The following is a 25,019-nucleotide window of genomic DNA, read 5'->3' as shown; positions in this document are numbered from 1 at the left end:
ATCCCAATGAACTTGAGTTATCAGTGGTGAGCCATCTTCTGGAATCACTGCTGCCCTTGTGGTGAAGGTATCTAGACCTAGTGACCTCAGGGAAACAGTATTTTACTTCCAGATGTGGATATCAAGGGAACCTGTATGCGGTACATTGAACAGTACAGCACAGGAACAGGCTCTATGGCCCACAAAGTGTGCCGAACATGATGGCAAACTACATTAATCTCATCTGCCTTTCCATGATCCATATATATTCATTCACTGCATATCCATGTGCCTATAAACGCCTGTTAAATGCAACTATTGTACCTGCCTCCACCACCAACCTGTCTTTGCATCCAACCACTCGCAGTGTAAAAACAAACATGCCCCACACATCTTATCTAAAATTTCCCCCACACCTTAAAGCTACGCTTTCTCATCTTTGCCATTTTCACACTGGAAAAAAGGTCTGACCTTTTATGCCTCACATAATTTTATACACTTTGGTTAGGTCTCCCCTCAACCTCCGGTGCTCCAGAGAAACGATGCAAGTTTATCTAACCTCTCCTTGTAGCATATACCTTCTAATCCATGCAACATTCTGGTGAGCCAGCCTCTGGTGAATCTGGTAGTTACTGTGTGCCCACTGCCCTTGTCCCTCTGGTGGCAGAGGGTCCCCTGCATTAGTGGCTGGAGTGGTAGATGCTGTACGCTGCAACCTTAGGTACCAATCTGGAGGGAATGAATGCCTAGGGTTGTGGATGAGGTAAAAATCAAGCGGGCCGCTTTGTCCATATCACAATACAATTTGATCAAAGGAGACCTGGCAAAATTAAAGTCAATGAAACGCATTGGGAATCGAGAGGACAGACCTTCCATCACAAGGTCACACCGAGATCAAAGAATGACCATTGTCACTGTTGGAAGTCAAATAAATTAGTCGCAAGATAGTGAAGGCGCCGTGGGCTGTTCCTATTTCTGACCAGAGTGTGTTATCTTTTTACGCCCCATGGCTGACCATGGGTGATGCATCCTAGTTGGCTGCTTGCTCCACACCTCGGCCAGAGCAGCGTCGCTTGTGGCTGAAGAGACCAATGCGGGAATGACAGTCTCTGTCGCAAAGGTCACATTTGTGTGTGGTCTCTGGTCTGTTGAAGTTGCTGCGCTTCTTTCTGCGTGCTCGCTTGTCTGCCACTGCATTCATCAGTTTCTCTTCCCCCGTTTTGAGATGTTGGTTCAGGGTACCTCTCCACCTCGTACGGTCAGCTGCAAGACTCTCCCAGGACTCCACGTCGATGTCGAGTGCCTGTACCGGTACCAAAGAATGCCTCTCCAGCTTGCTTGAATGACTACCGACCGGTGGCCCTCACCTCGGTTGTCATGAAATGCTTCGAGAGACTAATCAAGAAGCACATCTGTGCCCTCCTTCCTCGCAACATGGACCCTCTATAGTTCGCATACTGTCCGAACAGATCCACGGATGATGCTGTTCTCTCATCTGGGCAGCCAGGGGGGCTATGTGAGGATGCTGTTCATTGACTTTAGTTCAGTTTTTAATACCATAGTCCCCGCCAGACTGGCTGAGAAGCTGCTGGAACTGGGGCTTAACACTCCTCTGTGTGCCTGGGTCCTGGACTTTCTCACCGCCAGGCCCCAAGTGGTCAGGATGGGGGAACATACATCTAGCCCCCTCACCCTGAACGTAGGATCCCCCCAGGGTTGCGTCCTTAGCCCCCTACTGTACTCCCTGTACACACATGACTGTGGGGCCACGTTCAGCTCAAACTCCATCATCAAGTTTGCTGATGACACTGTGGTGGTGGGCCGGATCTCCGACAACGATGAGAAGGCCTACCAGGAGGAGGTGGCTGATCTGGCACTCTGGTGTCAGGACAATAGCCTCCTCTTGAATATCAAAAACACTAAGGAGCTGATTGTGGACTTTAGAAGGTCTCAACATCCAAGGACGTACACTGGAAATAAATGGGTCTACTGTGGATAGGGTGAGCAGTTTTAAATACCTGGGAGTCCACATCAAAGAGGATCTGACATGGACAACACACATTGCCGCACTGGTGAGTAAGGCAAAGCAGCGCCTTTACCACGTTAGACAGCTGAGGAAATTCAGAGTGTCTCTGAGGATCCGTCAATGCTTCTACTCTGGGGCTGTAGAGAGCATCCTGTCCGGCAACATTACAGTCTGGTTTGGGAACAGCTCTGCCCAGGACAGGAAGGCCCTGCAGAGAGTAGTGCGTTCGGCAGAACGCACCATGGGAACTACACTCGCCCCCCTGCAGGACCTATACATCAGGAGGTGTAGCAAGCAAGGAGGAGCAAGCAAGATTATGAGGGACCCCTACCACCCCAGCAACGGACTGTTCCAGCTGCTACGATCAGGCAAACGCCTCCACTGTCATGCTGTGAAAACGGAGAGGATGAGACGGAGTTTCTTCCCTGAGACCATCAGGACTGTTAACTATTATATCTTCAGGGACTAAATTTTGTCTTTTCTGTATTAACTTTAATTTATATGCTGTAACTGTAATTCTTTTTTTGCACAATCCGCAGGCATTGCCACTTTCATTTCACTGCACATCGTGTATGTGTATGTGATAAATAAACTTGACCTGACTTGACTTGACTTGACAAATCTTTCTTGACCAGAGTGTGTAACCACCTCAATACCAAGTCACCATCATCAACATCCCTGTGGATGATGCTGGGGTTCATCACTGACCGAAAACTAAGGACCAGACACAAAATTACTGTAGTTACAAAAGACTGTCAGGGGATTACACATCTTTGCAATATGAACAAATCTTAATACACCATAGCCTTTCTACAAACTGCGCGACAGATGTCTGCCAGAATAATCTCAATTTGCTCATGGAATAATACCATATTGTGGCGGCTCCCAAAGGTCGGGCCATACTACTACCGACCCCTCGGCACGGGAATGGACCAGTCCCGGGAGGCGGTCCTGGACTCAGGAATATAAGGACAAGGTTTGGGCGCCAAGCCATTCCGGCAGACTAGACCCGTCTGAGACCCACGATACAATAAATATACCTTCCCGAAATACCTGGCTCCTTGCCTTTATCGACGCGCTACATTGGTGACCTCGACGGTCCATTCATTAGGATGGGCACAAAAGCAAAAGCCGACCGCCCGTCCGGCTCGCAGGCCGACCAGGCCCCAGCTGTCGACGCGGTAGGAATCAAGCTCCCGACCTTCTGGACCACCCGGGCTCGCGTTTGGTTTTACCAAGCGGAGGCCCAGTTCCAGCTGCAGGGCATCACAGTGGATAACACCCGGTTTTTCCACCTGGTGGGAGCCCTTGACCAGGACACGGCCGAAGAGGTAACGGAGTTCCTCCAGGACCCACCGGCCGACGGTAAATATGAAGCCCTTAAGGAGCTGCTGCTCCAAACCTACGGGCTAACCCGAATGGAGCGGGCCGAAAGGCTCCTCCACATGCCAGGCCTCGGTGACCGGCGCCCATCTAGCCTCCTGAAGGAGATGGTCGCGCTGCTCGACGGTCACAGACCGTGCCTGATGTTTGAATATACGTACCTGCACCTGCTGCCGGCCGACATTCGCCTGCAGCTCACCGACGCCTCCTTTGCAGACACCCGGGCCCTCGGCAGGCGCGCGGACGCGCTGTGGGCGGCGCGCCGTGATGACGTCAGTGCGCTTAACGTCACTCGAGAAGCGCCCGATTTTCTCCGGTCGGGCGGGGGAGCTGTGGAAGGAGTGACAGCTACGTCCCGGAGGCCTGCGAGATCGCCCCCGGTGGCCATTGCGGGTCGTGCACCTGCAGTCCCACACCAGCAGGCTCCAGCCAGCACCAGCAAGAGGTACTGGTGTTATTACCACCAGCGCTGGGGTGCGGCAGCCCGACAATGCCGCCAGCCGTGCACATTTCCGGAAAACGCCCGGGCCGGCTACCAATAGTCCCTGCGGTGGCCGGCCAGATTCACCGCCTCTTCGCCTGGGATCGGCGGTCCGGGAGCCGCTTCCTCGTGGATACCGGGGCGGAGCTGAGCGTCCTGCCCCCTTCGCCGCTGGACATTCGTTCTGGGAAGCGGGGGCCCATCCGCACCGCGGCAAATGGGAGCATTATTCGGACATATGGCGTCCGTACGGTCCACATCGTTTTCGGCGCCAGTCATTTTACGTGGCTGTTTACGATCGCCGACGTCTCCCAGCCGTTGCTCGGGGCCGATTTTCTGCGGGCGCATTCTCTCCTCGTGGACGTCAGGCAGCAGCGCTTGGTCCACTCCGCCACGATGGAGCCCATCGCGTTGCGGCTGAATGACCCCATTATATGCCCGCTGTCGTCCGTGGACTCCCATTTCGCTCGGGTGCTGGCGGACTTTCCGGATATTATGGCCCCGCAATTCCGGTCGTCGACCCCCAAGCATGGGGTGTACCATTATATCACAACTACCGGCCCACCCCTCCACGCACGAGCACGCCGACTCCCGCCTGAGAAACTACGCCTGGCACGACAGGAGTTCCGCACGATGGAGTCCTTGGGGATCGTCCGCCCTTCCAACAGCCCATGGGCATCTCCACTCCACATGGTCCCCAAGGCAAACGGGGGCTGGAGGCCTTGCGGGGATTATCGGCGGCTGAACGTCGCTACCGCCGAGGACCGATACCCCGTGCCCCACATCCAGGACTTCAACGCCCATTTGGCTGGGGCCACGATATTTTCAAAGGTGGATCTGGTGCGAGGTTACAACCAGATCCCGGTCCACCCGGAGGATGTACCCAAGACGGCAATCATCACGCCGTTCGGACTCTACGAGTTCGTACGGATGCCGTTCGGCCTCAAGAACGCCGCGCAGTCATTTCAGCGGTTAATGAACGGCGTGTGTCGCGGGCTGGATTTCCTATTTGTCTACCTTGACGACATGTTGGTAGCCAGCCGCTCGCGGCAGGAGCACTGTGCCCACCTCCGGCAGCTTTTCCAGCGGCTCAGCGAACACGGGTTGGCCATAAACCTCGCCAAGTGCCGCTTTGGCGTGGCCACAATCGACTTTCTCGGCCACCGTGTGTCCTCGCAAGGAGCGGTTCCCCTGCCGGACAAAGTAGACGCCATCCGCCGGTTTCCCCGTCCATCCTCGGTGCGTGGCCTGCAGGAGTTCGTCGGCATGGTGGCATTTTATCACCGGTTCCTGCCATCCGCGGCCCACATCATGCGGCCGCTATACGAGCTGCTGGCGGGCAAGCGTAAGACCGTCGTGTGGACCGACGAGGCCGTGACAGCCTTTGACGGCGCGAAGGAGGCCCTGGCTCGGGCTGTGCTGCTTGTTCACCCACGGGAGGATGCCCCGACAGCCCTTACGGTGGACGCCTCAGAGTTGGCGGTTGGTGGCGTACTGGAGCAACTCACGGACGGGGGTTGGCGCCCCCTGGCCTTCTTCAGCCGGCACCTCGACAACGCCCAGAAGAAGTACAGCGCTTTCGACCGCGAGCTCCTCGCCCTGTACCTGGCCGTTCGTCACTTCCGCTATTTTCTGGAGGGCCGCCCGTTCACCGCTTACACAGACCACAAGCCGCTCACTTTCGCCCTGGCAAAGGTCTCCGACCCATGGTCCGCCCGACAGCAGCGCCAGTTGGCCTACATATCAGAATTCACCACCTCCATCCGCTTTATCGAGGGGAAGGAAAACCGGGTGGCCGACGCATTGTCTCGCCCCGCCATCAATGCCGTGTTAGAAGTGGCACCCGGCATTGATTATTCTGCCCTGGCGGAGGCCCAACTAACGGACGGGGAGATGCCCGCCTACCGGACTGCCATCTCTGGCCTCCGCCTTGAGGATGTTCCCCTCGGCCCCGGGGCGACGACGATACTTTGCGATGTGTCGGCAGGTCAGCCGCGCCCCATCGTCCCGGCCGCGTGGCGCAGGAGGGTGTTCGACGTGGTCCACGGGCTGGCTCACCCATCCATCCGGGCAACGATCTCATTGGTAGCTGCGCGGTTCATGTGGCATGGTCTGCGCAAGCAGGTTGGCCAATGGGCCCGCACCTGCATTCCGTGCCAGACGTCAAAAATTCAACGCCATGTCCGGGCGCCACTCCAAGGGATCGGTCTACCCTGCCGCCGTTTCGACCACCTGCAAGTGGACATTGTGGGCCCGCTCCCGCCGTCCCGGGGCATCACCCACCTCTTCACGGTGGTGGACCGCTTCACGCGGTGGCCGGAGGCCATACCACTGGCTGATACGTCTACAGCCACATGCGCTCGTGCGTTGGCCGCGCACTGGATTGCTCGCTTTGGTGTGCCGGTGGTCATCTCATCGGACCGGGGGCCACAGTTCACCTCCGAGCTGTGGTCGGCCATGGCCCACCTGTTGGGCGTGCGGCTGCACCACACCACGGCCTATCACCCGCAGGCAAACGGCTTGGTGGAGAGGTTCCACCGGCAGCTGAAGGCAGCGCTGAAGGCGCGACTCGCCGGCCCCGACTGGATGGACGAGCTACCATGGGTTTTGCTGGGCATCCGGACTGCCCCCAAGGAAGACCTGGCTTCATCCTCAGCGGAGCTCGTCTACGGGTCTCCGCTCACGGTGCCCGGGGAGTTCGTGCCCTCGTTGCCGGGGCGAGAGGAACCGCCCTCATCCACCCTACATCGCCTCCGAGAGAGAGTTGGCAAGCTCGCACCCGTGTCGACGTCCCGCCATGGGACATTCCGCCCTTACGTGCCATCGGCCCTCCAGGACTGCGCCTTTGTGTTCCTGCGCCGTGACGCCCACCAGGCGCCACTCCAGAGGCCGTATGAAGGCCCGTACCGGGTGCTGGAGCACGGACAGACAACCTTTGTTTTGGACATGGGGGGCCGGCCGGAGGCCGTGTCAATTGACCGCCTGAAGCCGGCCCACTTAGACATCGACCAACCGGTGCGGGTGGCCCAGCCTCGGCCACGAGGTCGCCCCCCTTTGCGGGTCCCACCGCCTGTCCCTCCAATTGTGCCTCCGCCGGCCCCTCTGTCGACCGATTACCGTACGCGGTCCGGTCGGGTTGTGCGACCACCAGTGCGTTTCGTGCCTCTGGATCTGGGGGGGGTACTGTGGCGGCTCCCAAAGGTCGGGCCATACTACTACCGACCCCTCGGCACGGGAATGGACCAGTCCCGGGAGGCGGTCCTGGACTCAGGAATATAAGGACAAGGTTTGGGCGCCAAGCCATTCCGGCAGACTAGACCCGTCTGAGACCCACGATACAATAAATATACCTTCCCGAAATACCTGGCTCCTTGCCTTTATCGACGCGCTACAATATAACCATATAACAACTACAGCACGGAAACAGGCCCGTTCGGCCCTACCAGTCCACGCCGACCACTCTCCCTGACCTAGTCTCATCTACCTGCACTCAGACCATAACCCTCCAATCCCCTCTTATCCATATACCTATCCAATTTACTCTTAAATAATAAAATCGAGCCTGCCTCCACCACTTCCACCGGAAGCCCATTCCATACAGCCACCACCCTCTGAGTAAAGAAGTTACCCCTCATGTTACCCCTAAACTTTTGTCCCTCAATTCTGAAGCTATGTCCCCTTGTTGGAATCTTCCCCACTCTCAAAGGGAAAAGCCTACCCACGTCAACTCTGTCCGTCCCTCTCAAAATTTAAAAAACCTCTATCAAGTCCCCCCTCAACCTTCTACGCTCCAAAGAATAAAGACCCAACCTGCTCAACCTCTCTCTGTAGCTTAAGTGCTGAAACCCAGGCAACATTCTAGTAAATCTCCTCTGTACCCTCTCCATTTTGTCGACATCCTTCCTATAATTTGGCGACCAGAACTGCACACCATACTCCAGATTCGGCCTCACCAATGCCCTGTACAATTTTAACATTACATCCCAACTTCTATACTCGATGCTCTGATTTATAAAGGCAAGCATACCAAACGCCTTCTTCACCACCCTATCCACATGAGATTCCACCTTCAGGGAACAATGCACAGTTATTCCCAGATCCCTCTGTTCCACTGCATTCCTCAATTCCCTACCATTTACCTTGTACGTCCTATTTTGATTTGTCCTACCAAAATGCAGCACCTCACACTTATCAGCATTAAACTCCATCTGCCATCTTTCAGCCCACCCTTCCAAAAGGCCCAAGTCTCTCTGTAGACTTTGAAACTTTACTTCATTATTAACTACACCACCTATCTTAGTATCATCTGCATATTTACTAATCCAATTTGCCACACCATCATCCAGATCATTAATGTAAATGACAAACAACAGTGGACCCAAGTTGTCACCTTCTGGTTTAAAGCAGTCACTTCTCTTCACCACCAACCCACTCAACCCACAGACAGGTCATGGGCTGCAAGCATTTGACAAACTTCCACATGAAAGTTCCACTTGAAGCAACACACCAAACAGACTTGGCAATACTTCGCCGCACCTTCACCACTGCTGGATCTATATCCTGCAATTCCCTCCCCAACAGGACTTGCAAGTACTTTCAACACACCTGCAGCAGTCTAAGATAAATGCCAGTGACACTCATATCTGTAAAAAAGTCTTCAAAATTAGAGGGGGGAATTAAATTGATTGAAGACTCCAGCCTCAGAGAGAGGCAGAGATCTTTGACACGATCTGGATCAGAGATCTGGTTCACCTTTTACCCAGATGTAATTCAGAGGCTGCCTGTCACAAGTCAGTGAGGGTCTACAGTGCTGTTTAGAGGTCACTGACTGGGACGCACTCTGTAGTCCTCATGGAGAGGACGTTGATGGACTCATGGACTGTGTTACATAAATTTCTGTCCTTGAGGAGGCTGTACACTGTTTCCCCAACAAAAAGCCCTGGGTCACCAGTGACATAAAGGCCCTTCTCAACCAGGAGAAGAGAATATTCAGGAATGGTGACAGGGAAGAGGTGAAGCGTGTACAGAAAGACCTGAAGGCGAGACTAAGACAGGGCAAGGACGACTACAGGAGGAAGCTGCAGCTGAAACTTCAGCAGAACAACATGAAGGATGTGTGGAGCAGTATGAAGAACATTGCAGGCTACAAGATGACCAGTGGCCTGGGGAGAGAAATCAATCAGGACTAGGCCAACGAGCCCCTGCCCACCTGCTCCCCAATAGACTCTCCCCCTCAATCCCCTTGGTCCACTTCCACTGCACTTTCTTTGTCGCACCTGACCATCAAGGCTGCGCAGGCGAGGAAGGAGCTGAGCAGACTCTGCCCAGGCAAAGCCACGGATCCCTATGCTATCAAACCTAGAGTTCTCAAGGCGTGTGCCAGCCAGTTGTGCAGAGTACTCCAGCATATCTTCAACCCAAGTCTGGAGAGGGTTCCTGTGCTGTGGAAGACATCCTGCCTGGTTCCTGGACCAAAGAGGATGTATCCCTGCTCCTCCAATGACTACTGACCTCACACATGATGAAGTCCCTGGGAGGCTGCTGCTCACTCACCTGCAAACCTGGTTAAACCCTACCTAGACCCACTGCAGTCCACTTACCAAACAAAGGTGAGGGTGGAGGACGCCATCATTTACCTGCCCCATCGTTTCTATGCTCACTTGGATAAGCCGGGAATCGCTGTGGGAGTAATGTTTTTTGACCTCCAGTGCTTTTAACACCATTCAGCCTGCACTGCTAGGGAGCAAACTGACAAAGATGCCGGTGGATGCACCATGGGTGTCCTAGATCACCAACTACCTGTGGACGACCACAGTATGTCAGGCTACAGAACTGTGTCTCAGACATGATAGTGAGGAACACAGGGGCCCGCAGGGGACGGTCCTCTCTCCCTTCCCATTCACCATCTACACATCGGACTAGAGGGTGTGGATTTGCAGTTTACCAAGGAGTACAAGCACCTTGGAGTTTACCTGGACGGTAAACTGGACGAGTCCAGGAACACTGAGGCACTGTATAAGAAGGGACAAAGCGGCCTGTACTCTCTGAGGAGGCAACGGCTGCAGTAAGATGTTGCAGATATTCTATCAATCGGTGGTGGCCGGTGCCATCTTCTTCGCTGTCATGTGCTGGGGTAACAGGGCGAAGGCCGCGGATGCCAACAGAATTAACAAGCTCACCAAGATGGCTGGCTCCGTCTGGGGGCGGAGTTGGATTCACTGGAGATGGTGGGTGGGGGAGGATGCATCTTGGACAATACAACTCACCCCCTCCATGACACACTGGTCAACCTGAGGAGCACCTTCAGCAACAGAGAGATACAGCACAGAACGCACCAGGAGAGCCCTTTTCCCCCTGGCTATCACTGTACATCTCCTCCCCCTCCTGCCGTGCCGTAGACTGACTCCCTCCCCACCCCCCCACCCCTCCCCATCTTTGCACATTCCCAATCCTGTACTTTTCACTTGTCACTTTAATTTTAATTTCATGTTTTTTGTGTTTTATGACTATTGACAGACTAATTTCCCTCCTGAGATAAATAAAGTTTTATCATATCGTATCGTAACATTTTGAGTTAAAGATGGTTGTGATCTAAACTTTGTACTTGTGCCAAAGGTTCCACCTGGGGAATGGAAATATTTATGGAGCCCTCTCTCCCATTAATGCGCTAATTCACATCTCCTGCGAGACTGCTGTCTATGTGGAGTTCGCACACTCTCAAGGATCACATGGCTCCAGTAAATGCCCCTCGTGGCAGGAGAATCTGAGTCGATGGGTATGTGAAAAAGAATAGGTTAAAGGGAATGTCGGAATAATTCACACGAGACGTGAGTGACTTTCAAACTGTAGCTACTTCATTCGCAATATGTAAGCAATACTCGTCAGACGAGGGATGGAGTCAATCAGGAGACAGCTCTGGAGATTCAAAGCATATGTTATTTTTATATAATTTTTGGTAACATAAATGCAAGGTTAGTCAAGTACACTTGTTTGCAGGGTTAATTATTATGATTCAGTATACAGTAACTTTCCACGGAGAAACAGGCTTCTTTATCTATGTAGGAAGATTTGGGTATCTAGGTGTAGCCTTGAGTTACGCAGACTTGTTTTTGACTATGAGCCGCCACCACATGCATGTTTAACGTAGCTCTGTAGGGTTCATTCACTGACGTTTGATTCCTATAGAATGAAGTGCTGGCCATGTTAAAGGGCAAAATGGAAGAACAGTTCTTTGCTTTCCACAATTCCCACAGTAAAAGTGTAGGAACAGGACAGAAGGGTTTGCTCCAAGAGCTGCAAGAGATTCGATAGACTACTACTGTAGGAAAACATGAGAAACAAAATCACCTCACCTTCTGATCCCACTCTGTCATGTGTGGAGCCATTTCATTCGCTGCAAATACAAAGGCAACTTTCTGGAACTCTTTCTGATCTTCTGAGAGTCCTGCAGAGGCTGCCGAAGAAAAGTGCAGGTAAAGCAACAGACTTTAACACAGAATCCTGCATGTTTGTTGAATAGGCTTAGTTTTTAGTTTAAGAGACACAGCGTGGAAATAGGCCCTTTGGCCCATCGAGTCCATGCTGACCAGCGATCACTCCATTCACCAGCACTATCCTTCCTACACATTAGAGACAATTTACAATTTTACTCAAGCCAATTAACTTACAAACCTGTACGTCTTTGGAGTGTAGGAGGAAACCAGAGCACTTGGAGAAAACCCACGCAGGTCATGGGAAGAACTAACAAACTCCATACAGACAGCACCCGCTGAATCGAACCCGGGTCTCTGGCACTGTATGACATCAACTCTACGGGTCACCACCCTGTTTAATGAATACTGTTCTCCTGCACATATACCACAAGCCTGCAACAATTATCTCATTTCTTTCTGAAAATGAATTTCAAACTCTCCCCTTCAAGAAATGTTTTGCATGTGTTAACAATTATTCAATGTAAAAAGTTCACAAAACATTCACCAAGTTCTTCTGCCAACTATCTTAAATTAGCGTCCACTCAATATCAACTCTTTTCCAACTACAGGCAGCATAACTTGGGAGAGAAAGAATGGGTGAAGTTTCGGGACTGATGTCAGGGGAGGGGGCGGGACAAAGATAGAATGTAGTGGGAGACAGGAAGACTAGTGGGAGAACTGGGAAGGGGAAGGGGATAGAGAGGGAAAGCAGACACTATCTGAAGTTAGAGAAATCAATGCTCATACCGCTGGAAAGGTACAGCACAGGAACATGCCCATCAGCCCACAATGCCAGTGCAAATCATAGCAAGAAAAAAAATCTCCCGTCTGCTTGTGATCCATATCCCTTCATTCTCTGCATATCCATGTGCCAATTGATGGGTCCCGTAAACGGCACTGTACTATCATATCTGCGTCCACCACCAGCCCTGGCAGCACATACCAGGCACTGTACTATCATATCTGCGTCCACCACCAGCCCTGGCAACACATACCAGGCACTGTACTATCATATCTGCGTCCACCACCAGCCCTGGCAGCACATACCAGGCACTGTACTATCATATCTGCGTCCACCACCAGCCCTGGCAGCACAAACCAGGCATCAGAATCAGAATTACCTTTATTTGCCATCCAAAAAACAAGTCTTTTGGACGAGATTTCGTCACCCACAGTCCAACAATAAGAGCAATAAAATACGCAATTACACAACCACCACAAAACAAAAAAAATAAATAAACATCCATCACAGTGTGTCTCCTCGAGTCCCCTCCTCACTGTGATGGAAGGCCAGAATGTAATTTCTCTTCCCCTGCCGCCTTCTCCCGCGGTCAGGCTGTTGTAGTTGCCACGTTCCAGGCCGCGCCGGACGGTGAAAGGTCCGCAGCAGGCCGACCCCAGCCCCGTGATCCGTTGCGGGCGAAGACGCTGCCACTGCTGCTGCACGTCGTGGCGGTCATGGCTCCCGACATTGAAGCCCCCGCCGAGCAGAGAAAATCCCGCAGCCTATTTTAGGCCATGCCGGACGGTGAAATGTCCGCGGCGGGCCGACCCACCCTCTGTGCAAAAACACTTACACTGCACAACTCCATTAAACTTTGCACCCCTCACCTGAGAGTTATGCCCCTCTTGTCTTTGACATTTCCACTCTTGGAAAAGGTTCTAACTGCCACCATATCTATGCCCCTCATAATCTTATCTACTTCTATCAGGTCTCCTCTCAGCCTCGAATGTTCCTGACAAAAAAACCCAAGTCTCTCCAAACTCCCACATCGGTCATACCTTCCAATCCTTATGATAAAGCCAGACAATCAAACCTGGTTCAGTCAAATGTCACAAAATACAACTTTGTGAGCAGCAGCCAGCATATCTAAAATTGAGGTATAAATCTGGTAAAGCTACATAATAGAAGCACATTTGTGCAACCCAACAGAAATCTTATAATCAACCACTCAGATTGGAGTTCAACAGACTTACTATATTTCACTGCCAAAGGTGCAGCTTGATAAAACACTCCCGGAATATCCCTACTCTCTCTCAATGATGGTGAGGCCCAGCGAGGGAATATTCAGTTCAGTGTGGCAAGGCTGAACCGTGTTAGCTCGAGGCAACAAACATCTTGGCTGCTGCCGACCGTCACAAGAGCCAGACGTCTGACAGGATGATTCACCCTGAAGATTATCCAATAATCCTCTGAAGGTCCCTGACTCAGCAAAGGTTACAGCACCAGACAACATCTTAACTTCACACAGACACCTGTATTCCTGAATTAACTGCATCTTTAACTAAGCTTTTGCAATATATTTATCTCCCCAACAATGTGGAAAATGGTCCACGCACATCCTGTTCACAAAAAGCAGGACTAATCAACTCCAGCTAACAATTGCCCAATCTTTTGATTCTTAATCATCAGGAGCATAATGGAGGATGCTCTCTACAGTGCTATAAAAAACTCCATACTCTCAATGAATCTGCTCTCAGTCCCCAGTTCTGATTCACCACGTCCTCTAGTTGCATGCCTCATTATAGCCTTGGTCCAAACATGGACCAAAGAGTTGAATTTCAAATGCAAGAAGCCACTTGCATGAGTGAATACTGTACATCACCAACAATACTCACAAAGCCTGACACCATCCTGGACAAAGCTTGGCTGTCTCCCTTTCATCTCCAGAGGATTCCCCTCCCCACGTTGCAACCGACACGGAGGCCAACAGCACCTCCCAAACCGCTGACCTCCAACTTCAAGCACAAGAGCAGCGGCAGATGAGGACCACCATCTCCTGCAGATTCACCAACAACTTGCTTAATATTATTTCCTATAGCAGGGTGACCTAAACTGAACACAATACTCCAAGTACGGCCTGACCAATGCCCTGTACATCTCCTGTACCATTCCTGTCAACTCCCCAGATTCTACACTCACCTTCCCACTTGGAACCATTTACAATGGCCAATTAATAATCTTTTTCCTCTTCTTAAGCCCTTGGCTCCTCCAGGGAGCATAGGCCATTGACAAATGTCCTCCACCTCACTCGGTTGTTGGTGGTTCTTTCAAGATCTCCCCAGTTGAGCCCAGTCCCAGACATTTCTGCCTGGACACTTCTTCTCCAGCTGTTCCTGGGGCGACCTCTTTTAGTTTTTCATTGGAGGTTCCATTTCAGGGCTTGCCGGGTAATTAATCTACCAATCAGTATGTTTTTGGGCTATGGGAAGAAACAGGAGGAAAACCATGCAATCACAGGGAGAATGTTTAATCACCACACAAACCCATGGGCAGGATTGAACCCGGGTCAAACATGCTGGGTGGCAACAGCTGTGATACAATCTACTGTACTGATTTGGAAACACATCATTGTTTCTTCATCATTTGTGAGTAACCTCACTGACAGAACTGCGAGTCGCTTTATCAGAAGCAGGAACTCGGTTGTTGTTCCTATACCCCTCCCACATTCCCTCCCTTGCTAACCGTTATCTGCCCATCGACCCCTCCTCTCCTACATCCACCCAATGCTTGCTAACACTTGCCCTACCCCTCCTCTATGCACTTTCATCCCTCTACTCTCAGTCGAACAGTCTCAACCCAAAAACATCAACTGTCTGTTTCCCTCCACTGCTCCACCCACCACAGGAGATGCTGCCTGACCTGCTGAGTTCCTCCAGCTGCAGGTTCCAGCATCTGTGGCCTCTTGCCCTCCACCTGGACGGCCACAGCAGTGAAAGTCACTCATCACTGTCCTCTAATAGTAAGTCGCTAATAGGCAGTAAATGTTTGCTCGTCAGAAATGCCTACATCCCAAAAATTAATAAATAAAAACAAATTAACAAGCATGGACCCGATGAACGATGTGGCCACTGTTGGCAATCCCAGATGCCATTGCAGTACGTCCCCTCCAGCCACCCCTTAAACTGTAGGCCTGCACTTACTCCTGTTGCAGACCAGAGCTGGAGGCATTTATACTCCGTGCCTTGATTCACAAAGCCAGGAATCCAGGTTTCTTTTAGAAAATTGTCTTGAAAAGCCAGGTTCTGAAAGTTTATCACTAAAATAAAGAGGCATGTTGGAGATTGACTCAAAATTGCATTTAAGTGTTGGAAAGCACATTTCGAATGCAGATTCATAGAGGTATACAGCACAGACACTGGCCCAACTCGTCCATGCTGACCAAGTTGCCTAATTGGGCTAGTCCCACATCCCTCCAAACCATTCCTATCCATGTACCTGTTCAATCGTCTTTTAAATGTTGTATTTGCACGACCTCTATCATTTCTTCTGACAGCTCGCAAAACACATTCACTGTGTACAAAAGTTACCCTTCAGACCCCTTCTAATCTCTCCCCTCTCACATTAAACAGCTGCCCTTTGGTTTTTAATTCCTCCACGATAGGGAAAAGATTGTGGGTCTTTACGGCATCTATGTCTCTCGTGATTTTATAAACATCTATAAGATCACCCTTGTGCTCCAGCCTCTTCATGTAACTCAAACATTTCAAACCCAGTGACATCTTCGTAAATCATTTTTGTGTCCTTTACAGTTTAACAATATTCTATAGCTGGGCAACCAGAACTATATACAGTACTGCAAACGTGGCCTTAGCAACGTCTTAGAAAATAGACCAGGACAGCACAGGAACAGATGCTTCAGCCATCGTCTGTGCCGAATATGATGCGACCACCTCTTATCTTACTGCACATAATCCATATCCCTCAATTCAATGCCCATCGAAAAGTCTCTAAAATGCCATTATTGTATCTGCCTCTACCACCAACCCTGGCAGTACACTCCAGCCATTCGTCACCCTCTATGTTAAAAAACATATCCCGTTCATCTCCTTTAAACTTTGCCCCTCTCACCTTAAAGCTATGCCATCTGGAAGTTATTTCCATGCTGGGGAAAAGGTTCTGACTGCCTACACGATCTGTGCCTCCTGATAATTGTATACAATCTTATCAGCTTTCACTGCAACCTCCAGAGAAAAGAATCCAAGTCTGCTCAACTTCTTCATGCAGCTAATACTCATTAATCCAGGCATCCTTGTGGCAAACCTCTTCTGCACACTTTCCAAAGCCTCCACATCTTTCCTGTATGGGACAAACAGAACTGCATTTAATACTCCAAAGGCGGCCTCACCAAAATCTTACAAAGTTGCATCATGACTTCTTGACTCAGGTGCTCAATGCACCAACCAATAGATAGATCAGATTCATGGATTCATAGAGTTTTACTAGGCAAGTTACTGGAAAGTATTTTGATGTATAAGAAATTTGGATTGACAGGGACTGATTAGGGATAGTCAACATGGTTTGGTGCATGGGAGATAATATTTTGACAATTTAGTTTTTTGAAGGGCAAAGCTGTAGACCTTGTCTATATGGACCAGCAATGCATTTGATAAGGTTCCGCATGGTAGACTGCTCTGGAAGTTCAGATCGCATGGGAGTGCTAGCCAACTGGACAGAGAATTGGCTTCATGGAAGATAGCAGACACTGATGGTGAAAGGTAGTTTTTCGGACTGGAGGCAAGTGACCAGAGGTGTGCCTCAAGGATCAGAACTGGGCCCATTGTTGTTTGTGGTTTGGATGAGAATGTAGAAGGCATGATTAGTACATTTACAGAAGATACTACAGTAGGTTGTATCATAGATAGCAAAGATGGTTATCCAAATTACAGCAGTATCTTGATCAGTTGGGCAAGTGGGCTGAGGAATGGTTAATGGAGCTTAGTACAGATAAGTGAGAGGTGTTGCATTTTGGGAATTTAATCCAGGACAGGACGTTCATGGTGAATGGCAGGGGCCTGGGGAGTGTTGCAGAGCAGGGGGATCGAGGGGTGCATGTACAAAATTCCTTGAAAGTGGCATCACAGGTAAATAGGATGGTCAAGAGGCTTTTGGTACATTGGCATTCATTAATCAGGGTATTGAGTACAGAAGTTGCAATGCTATGTTACAGTTGCACAAGACATTGGCGAGGCCACAATTGGAGTATTGCATTCAGTTTCAGGCACACTGCCATAGGAAGGATGTTGTTAAGCAGGAAAGAGTGCAGAGACGATTTACGGTGTTGCCAGGAGTTGAGGGCCTGAGCTAGGCTGGACAGGCTAGGATTTTATTCCTTGGCATGCAGGTAGCTGATAGGTGATGTTATAAAGGTGTATGAGGGGAAAAGATAGGTTAAATGCACAGTCTTTTACCCAGAGAAGGGGCATCAAGAAGCAGGGGACATAAGTTTGTGAGAGGGGAAAGATTTAATAAGAACCCGAGGAGAATTTTTTTCACACAGAGGTGTTTGTATGGAACGAGTTGTCAAAGGAGGTAGTTGATGCAGGTACGATAACAACATTTAAAATACACCGGGACAGGCCCACGGATAGGAAAAGTTTAGAGGGATATGGGCCAAATGCAGGCAGGTAAGGCTAGTGTAGATGGGGCATCTTGGTCGGCATAGGAAAGTTGGGCCAAAGGTCCGGTGTGTATGTTGTGTGACTCTATGACAGTGAAGGCAAGCACCACTTTCAGGGAGTTAAGACTTAGACCCCAACATTCAACTTCCCAAAGAGCACACCTCACACTTGCTCCGATTAAACTCCATTTGTCATTCCAGCCCCCCCATATTTGTATGGATCTATTTCCCGCTGCATACTTTGACAGCCTTCCTCACAGTCCACGACGCCAGCAATTTTGATGTTGTCTGGAAACTTACTCACCAACCCATCTACATTTAAATCCGAGTCATTTTTATATATATATATATATATACATATAACAAACAGAGGTCCCAGCACACCTCTCTTTGGAACTCCATTCGTCACAGACCTTCAGCCTGAATATTGTCCTTTGACTACAACCCTCAGTAAGCCAACCCAGTCACTGTTAATCTGTGCATCTTAATTTTCTGGACGAGCCTGCCACAGGGGATTTGATCAAATACCTTTCCAAAATCCACGGAGACAACAAACACCGCTCCACCCTCATCAATCACCTATGTTACCTCCTCAAATAACTCGAACAGGTTCGTAAGGCATGACCAGCTATGTACAAAGCCAAGCTGAATTACCCCAACTAATGCAATCTTTCCCAAGTGGGAGTAAATCCTATCCCAAAGTGTCCTCTACAACAGCTTTCCTCTCACTGATATGAGGCACTCCAACCGAAAATTACTTGCATTTTCTCTTCTTCTTTAGTTAGTCAAATCTTTTATTGTCACATGTCCCAAAGCAGAATAATGAAACCCTTCCTTGCAACAGATACATAAACATAGTACTCCGTAAACCCCAAAATAAACAACAAAAAGAGTTTAATATACAGAAGATAGACATAAAAGGCTGGAGTCACTCAGTAGGTGATATTTCAGGTTGAGACTCTTCTTCAGCCTGGACCTTTACTCAAGACCTTTTCTCCAGAGATGCTGGTTCTTGTTGTTAGGCTCACCGACCTGTATTTTCTAGACTTTATCTTTCAGCCTTTCTTAAATGGAGGCACATTCTTAGCCACCCTCCACTCTTCCGGCACCTCATCCGTGATTATGGCTGATACAAATATCACCGGTGGGGGCCCCGCAGTTTCTTCCCAAGCTTTCCACAATGTCTAGGATGCACTTGATCAGGTCCTGAGGATTTATCTACATTTATGTGTTTTAACACCTCTAGAACCTAGAACCTTGTCAAGACATCACTATTAACTTTCCCAAGTTCCCCATCATTCATTTCTTTCCCCACAGTAAATACAGTGAGAAATATTCATTCAACACCATGCCCTTCTGCTCTGGCTCAACATGTAAACAACTCCATTGATCTTTAAGGGGCCCTAAACTCCCTCGGTACTCGTTTACCCTTAATACAATTCTGAAACCTCTCTGACTTCTCATTTACCTTATCTGCCAAAGCTATCTCATGATCTCCCTCTTGAGTTCAACTACACTGCTCAAGGATTCACTTGATCCCATCTGAACTATGGTTCCTGTGCTTCAATATCTCACCCAGTGTGCTCTAATCCCTTGTCCTTCACTCCAACAGGAACTTGCTGGTGCTGAACTCTCACATGTTTAAAAGCTTCCGACGTGTCTCCCCGCAACCAGCTTCACCTCCAGCCTTAGACTTTGTCTATCCATCTGCCTTCGTCCATCCAGTCTGAAGAAGGGTCTTGACCAGAAACATCACCCATTCCTTCTCTCCCGAGATGCTGCCTGACCTGCTGAGTTACTCCAGCATTTTGTGAATAAATGCCAAACTCCCTCACCTGTATCGACACAGCACTCGCCAGGCTAAGTCTTGCCCAGACGCTCTTTTGCAGCTTTATGACCCCAACTCTAGCAGTCTGAAGAAAGATCTCAACTCAGGTTGTGTTCCCAACAATGTCACCTTGACTTGAGCAACACACGCAGAGGGTCAGGCATCGTCCGTGGAGGGAATAAAATGGCAACGTTGGAGTGGGGACTCTTCCTCACGCCTGAAACGTCGCCTTCGCAGATGCTGCCCGACCCACTGAGTTCCTCCAGCACTTTGCGTTTTGCTCATCATTCCGACATCTGCGGTTCCCGGTATCTCCCCCAATCCTCATTCGATGGGGACTGGAGGGTCAGCATGGACTCAATGGGCTGAAGGGCCGCTTTCCCCTCTCCACACTGACCACACGATGCAGTGACGGTGCAGCGGTGATGGAGCGGCCGCGCCCGGCCTCTGCCTCACGCACCGCCGGGAACCGAAGCCGCAGCCCAGCCTCCCCAGCCCAACCGAAGCCGCAGCCCCCGCCCCCGCCCCCAGCGGCCTCACCCACACACCCACACCCCGGGCTCAGGGCAGCGGCCTCACCCAGCGGCCTCACCCACACACCCACACCCCGGGCTCAGGGCAGCGGCCTCACCCAGCGGCCTCAGCCACACCCACATCCCGCGGCCTCACCCTCACCCCGGGCCCAGCGGCCTCACCCCCACCCCCGGGACACTCACGGTCAACGCAGCTGTGCACGGCCCGGGCCCTGCCCGCAGTCAGGCGGGCAGCGACTCTCCTCCACACACGGCCGGCAGCCGCTGCCATCTTCAGCGCCCTGTGCCGCCGGCCCAAGGGTGACCTCTCGCTGATCCGCAACTGTCCTCCCCCGCCCCCTTCTGTCCTCCCCCGCCCCCTTCTGTCCTCCCCGCCCCCTTCTGTCCTCCCCGCCCCCTTCTGTCCTCCCCGCCCCCTTCTGTCCTCCCCGCCCCCTTCTGTCCTCCCCGCCCCCTTCTGTCCTCCCCGCCCCCTTCTGTCCTCCCCGCCCCCTTCTGTCCTCCCCGCCCCCTTCTGTCCTCCCCACCCCCTTCTGTCCTCCCCGCCCCCTTCTGTCTTCCCCCCGCCCCCTTCTGTCCTCCCCCGCCCCCTTCTGTCCTCCCCCGCCCCCTTCTGTCCTCCCCACCCCCTCCTGTCCTCCCCACCCCCTTCTGTCCTCCCCCCGCCCCCTTCTGTCCTCCCCCCGCCCCCTTCTGTCTTCCCCCCGCCCCCTTCTGTCCTCCCCCCGCCCCCTTCTGTCCTCCCCGCCCCCTTCTGTCCTCCCCGCCCCCTTCTGTCCTCCCCCCCCCTTCTGTCCCCCCCCGCCCCCTTCTGTCCTCCCCCGCCCCCTTCTGTCCTCCCCCCGCCCCCTTCTGTCCTCCCCCCGCCCCCTTCTGTCCTCCCCCCCCCCGCCCCCTTCTGTCCTCCCCCCGCCCCCTTCTGTCCTCCCCCCGCCCCCTTCTGTCCTCCCCCCCGCCCCCTTCTGCCCTCCCCCCCGCCCCCTTCTGTCCTCCCCTCCGCCCCCTTCTGTCCTCCCCCCGCCCCCTTCTGCCCTCCCCCCCGCCCCTTCTGTCCTCCCCTCCGCCCCCTTCTGTCCTCCCCCCCCGCCCCTTCTCTCCTCCCCCCCGCCCCCTTCTCTCCTCCCCCCCGCCCCCTTCTCTCCTCCCCCCCGCCCCCTTCTCTCCTCCGCCCCCTTCTCTCCTCCCCCCCCGCCCCCTTCTCTGCTCCCCCCGCCCCCTTCTCTCCTCCCCCCCGCCCCCTTCTCTCCTCCCCCCCGCCCCCTTCTCTCCTCCCCCCGCCCCCTTCTCTCCTCCCCCCCGCCCCTTCTCTCCTCCCCCCCGCCCCCTTCTCTCCTCCCCCCGCCCCCTTCTCTCCTCCCCCCGCCCCCTTCTCTCCTCCCCCCCGCCCCCTTCTCTCCTCCCCCCGCCCCCTTCTCTCCTCCCCCCCGCTCCTTCTCTCCTCCCCCCCGCTCCTTCTCTCCTCCCCCCCCGCTCCTTCTCTCCTCCCCCCCGCTCCTTCTCTCCTCCCCCCCCGTCCCCTACTCCCCCCCCTTCCCCCCTTCTCTCCTCCCCCGCCCCTTCTCTCCTCCCCCCGCCCCTTCTCTCCTCCCCCCGCCCCCTTCTCTCCTCCCCGCCCCCTTCCCTCCTCCCCCCTTCCCTCCTCCCCCGCCCCCTTCTCCCCTCCCCGCCCCCTTCTCCCCTCCCCGCCCCCTTCTCCCCTCCCCACCCCCTTCTCTTCTCCCCCGCCCCCTTCTCTTCTCCCCCGCCCCCTTCTCTCCTCCCCCGCCCCCTTCTCTCCTCCCCCCGCCCCCTTCTCTCCTCCCCCGCCCCCTTCCCTCCTCCCCCCGCCCCCTTCTCTCCTCCCCCCGCCCCCTTCTCTCCTCCTCCCCGCCCTTCTCTCCCCCCCCGCCCCTTCCCTCCTCCCCACCCCCTTCTCCCCTCCCCCGCCCCCTTCTCCCCTCCCCCGCCCCCTTCTCCCCTCCCCCGCCCCTTCTCCACTCCCCCGCCCCCTTGATTTCCTCCCCCGCCCCCTTCTCACCTCCCCCTTCTCTCCTCCCCGCCCTTCTCTCCTCCCCGCCCCTTCTCACCCACCGCCCCCTTCTCCCCTCCCCCGCCCCTTCTGTCCTCCCCCCCGGCTCCTTCTCTACTCCCCCCGCCCCTTTCTCTCCCCCTCCCCCCCGTCCCTTTTTCTCCTCCCCGCCCCCTTCTCTCCTCCTCCCCGCCCCTTCTCTCCTCCCCGCCCCCTCTCTCCTCCCCGCCCCTTCCCTCCTCCCCCGCCCCCTTCTCCCCGCCCCCTTCTCCCCTCCCCGCCTCCTTCTCCCCTCCCCGCCCCTTCTCCCGTCCCCCGCCCCCTTGATTTCCCCCCCTGCCCCTTTCTCACCTCCCCGCCCCCTTCTCTCCTCCCCCGCCCCTTCTCTCCTCCCCCGCCCCTTCTCACCCCCCGCCCACTTCTTCCCTCCCCCGCCCCTTGATGTCCTCCCCCTGCCCCCTTCTCTTCTCCCCGCCCCCTTCTCTCCTTCCCCCGGCCCCCTTCGTACCCCCCGCCCCTTCTCACCCCTCCCGCCCCTTCTCACCAGCCCGCCCCTTCTCACCCCCCGCCCCTTCTCACCCCCCGCCCCTTCTCACCCCCCCGCCCTTTCTCACCCCCCCGCCCCTTCTCACCCCCCGCCCCTTCTCACCCCCCGCCCCTTATCTCCTCCCCCCGCCCCCTTCTCTTCTCCCCCCGCCCCCTTCTCTTCTCCCCCCGACCCCTTCTCTTCTCCCCCCCCTGCCCCAGTCTCACTGGTCTGTTCATCTAAATTGGACTGTTTCCAACCCATTACTCTATCCTCCCTTGCAAAGCTAGTCTCCACTATGAAACCTGCAACCTGCCCCCTTGACGTTGTCCCCACTGCCCTTCTGAAGGATGTCATTGCATTAGCCGGTCCCAGCATCCTCTCTATGATCAACAGTTCTCTGGCCACTGGCACTGTTCCAACCTGTTTCAACCACGCGGTGGTCTGAGGTCATCCTATTCGCCCCCCCCCCCAATTAGATTAGGTTAGTTTACATTAGGTTGATATGGCAACAAATAAATAATATTCAATTTTTTAAAAGAGCTTGAAATATTGGAATATATATATACCATAGGTATACAATTATTTATAAAACAGAAAAAATACAGTGACCACAACTGGGAGAGAGCGAGGAGAGAGAGAGGGATAGAGAGGGGGGAAGAGAAGAGAGTGGGGGGGAGGAGAGAGAGTTGGGGGGGAGAGAGTCGGGGTAGAGGGAGCAGTGGGTGAGAGTGGGAGGGCGGGGAGGGGGAGGGTGTCAGAGGGTCCGGTGAAGGAGCGCCGCCACTTGCGGGGGCTGCTCCCGCTCTCTCTCTCCCTCTCTCTCCCCTCTCCCAGAGCCAGCAAGATCTGAGCCGCTGCTCCACGCTCTTCCCCGGCCCCGTGTCCCTCTAACGCAGCGAAATAAGAACAAACACAAGTGTAGCTGTTGTTCAGAAGCCCCGAATCCCCGTGGTGAGCGGCGGCAGCGGCGAAGAGGGTAGTTTCACTTGTGTTTTTTTCTTTGCTGTGATAAAGGGAGACGGGGCTGGGGAAGAGAGTGGAGCAGCAGTGCAGATCTCGCTGGCGCTGGGAGGGAGAGAGGGAGGGAAGGGGAGAGGGAGGGAGCAGCACCCGCTGACACCCTCCCCACCCCCACCCCCGCTCTTACCCGCTGCTCCCTCTACCCCGACTCCCCTCCTCTCTCTCTCTCCGGGGTGAGCAGCAGCAGCGGCGGCGACGAGGAGGGAGGTTTCCTTGGGTTTGTTGTGCGAGGGGGCGCTGCGATCTCTCGCCTTGTCCTGGCTCTGGGTCGGTGGCGATACGCTCTCCGGCGACCCTTCACCGGCAGCTTCTGCCTCCAGTCCCCGCTGCCTAAGAGCTTGCTGCGGGCCGGATAAAATCTCATGGGGGGCCGGATATGGCCCGCGGGCCATAGTTTGGAGATCCCTGATGTAGATAAATGTGAGGTTATCCACTTTGGCCGCAAAAACAAGGAGGCAGATTATTATCTCAATGGTGTCAGGTTAGGTAAGGAGGAAGTGCAGCGAGACCTGGGTGTCCTTGTACACTAGTCACTGAAAGTTGGCGTGCAGGTACAGCAGGCAGTGAAGAAAGCTAATGGCATGTTGGCCTTCATAACAAGAGGATTTGAGTATAGGAGTAAAGAGGTTCTTCTGCAGTTGTATAGGGCCCTGGTAAGACCACATCTGGAGTATTGTGTACAGTTTTGGTCTCCTAATTTGAGGAAGGACATCCTTGCAATTGAGGCAGTGCAGCGTAGGTTCACGAGATTGATCCCTGGGATGGCGGGACTGTCATATGAGAAACGATTGAAAACACTAGGCTTGTATTCACTGGAGTTTAGAAGGATGAGGGAGGTTCTTATAGAGACATATAAAATTATAAAAGGACTGGACAAGCTAGATGCAGCAAAAAAGTTCCCAATGTTGGGGGAGTCCAGAACCAGGGGCCACAGTCTAAGAATAAAGGGGAGGCCATTTAAAACTGAGGTGAGAAGGAATGTTTTCACGCAGAGTTGTAAATTTGTGGAATTCTCTGCAACAGAAGGCAGTGGAGGCCAATTCACTGGATAAATTTAAGAGAGTTAGATAGAGCTCTGGGGGCTAGTGGAATCAAGGGATATGGCGAGAGGTTGGGCACAGGTTACTGATTGTGGATGATCAGCCATGATCACAAAGAATGACTGGCTCAAAGGGCCGAATGGCCTCCTCCTGCACCTATATTCTATGTTTCTATGGTTCTATGTATATAGATGAAGTGAACTGAGGACTTGTAAATTTCTGGGTATAGGTTTGAATAAAGTGAGATATGTTACTAGGGATGATACCATGTCTCTTTGTAGACAGTATATAAGCAGGCTTTGGTATGTCTTGACTCTAG

The 25,019-nt window shown here is 53.1% G+C and overlaps 1 protein-coding gene across 4 annotated transcripts in view; it reads right to left on the bottom strand.

Annotated features, from left to right (window-relative positions):
- acad8 (acyl-CoA dehydrogenase family, member 8) overlaps positions 1-20,441 on the bottom strand; it is a 65,202-nt gene extending 44,761 nt beyond the window's left edge. For 2 of the 4 annotated variants that reach the window (XM_078426692.1, XM_078426693.1), the window contains exons 1-2: positions 20,287-20,441; positions 11,222-11,322 (exon numbers count right to left, since the gene is read on the bottom strand). In XM_078426692.1, coding sequence (XP_078282818.1) covers positions 11,222-11,322; positions 20,287-20,374 — 189 coding nt within the window. In that variant the 5' untranslated portion in view covers positions 20,375-20,441. Of the gene's footprint in view, positions 1-11,221; positions 11,323-16,193; positions 16,422-19,577; positions 20,038-20,286 lie in introns of those variants that run through there. The other 2 variants (XM_078426695.1, XM_078426694.1) reach the window with 2 other exon arrangements.
- Positions 20,442-25,019: the final 4,578 nt, after the last annotated feature.

This window comes from Rhinoraja longicauda, chromosome 32 (genome assembly GCF_053455715.1).
Source record: "Rhinoraja longicauda isolate Sanriku21f chromosome 32, sRhiLon1.1, whole genome shotgun sequence".
Lineage (NCBI taxonomy): Eukaryota > Metazoa > Chordata > Chondrichthyes > Rajiformes > Arhynchobatidae > Rhinoraja > Rhinoraja longicauda.
The sequence above is the reverse complement of the archived record's forward strand: the minus strand, read 5'-3'. Positions and strand labels throughout refer to the sequence as shown.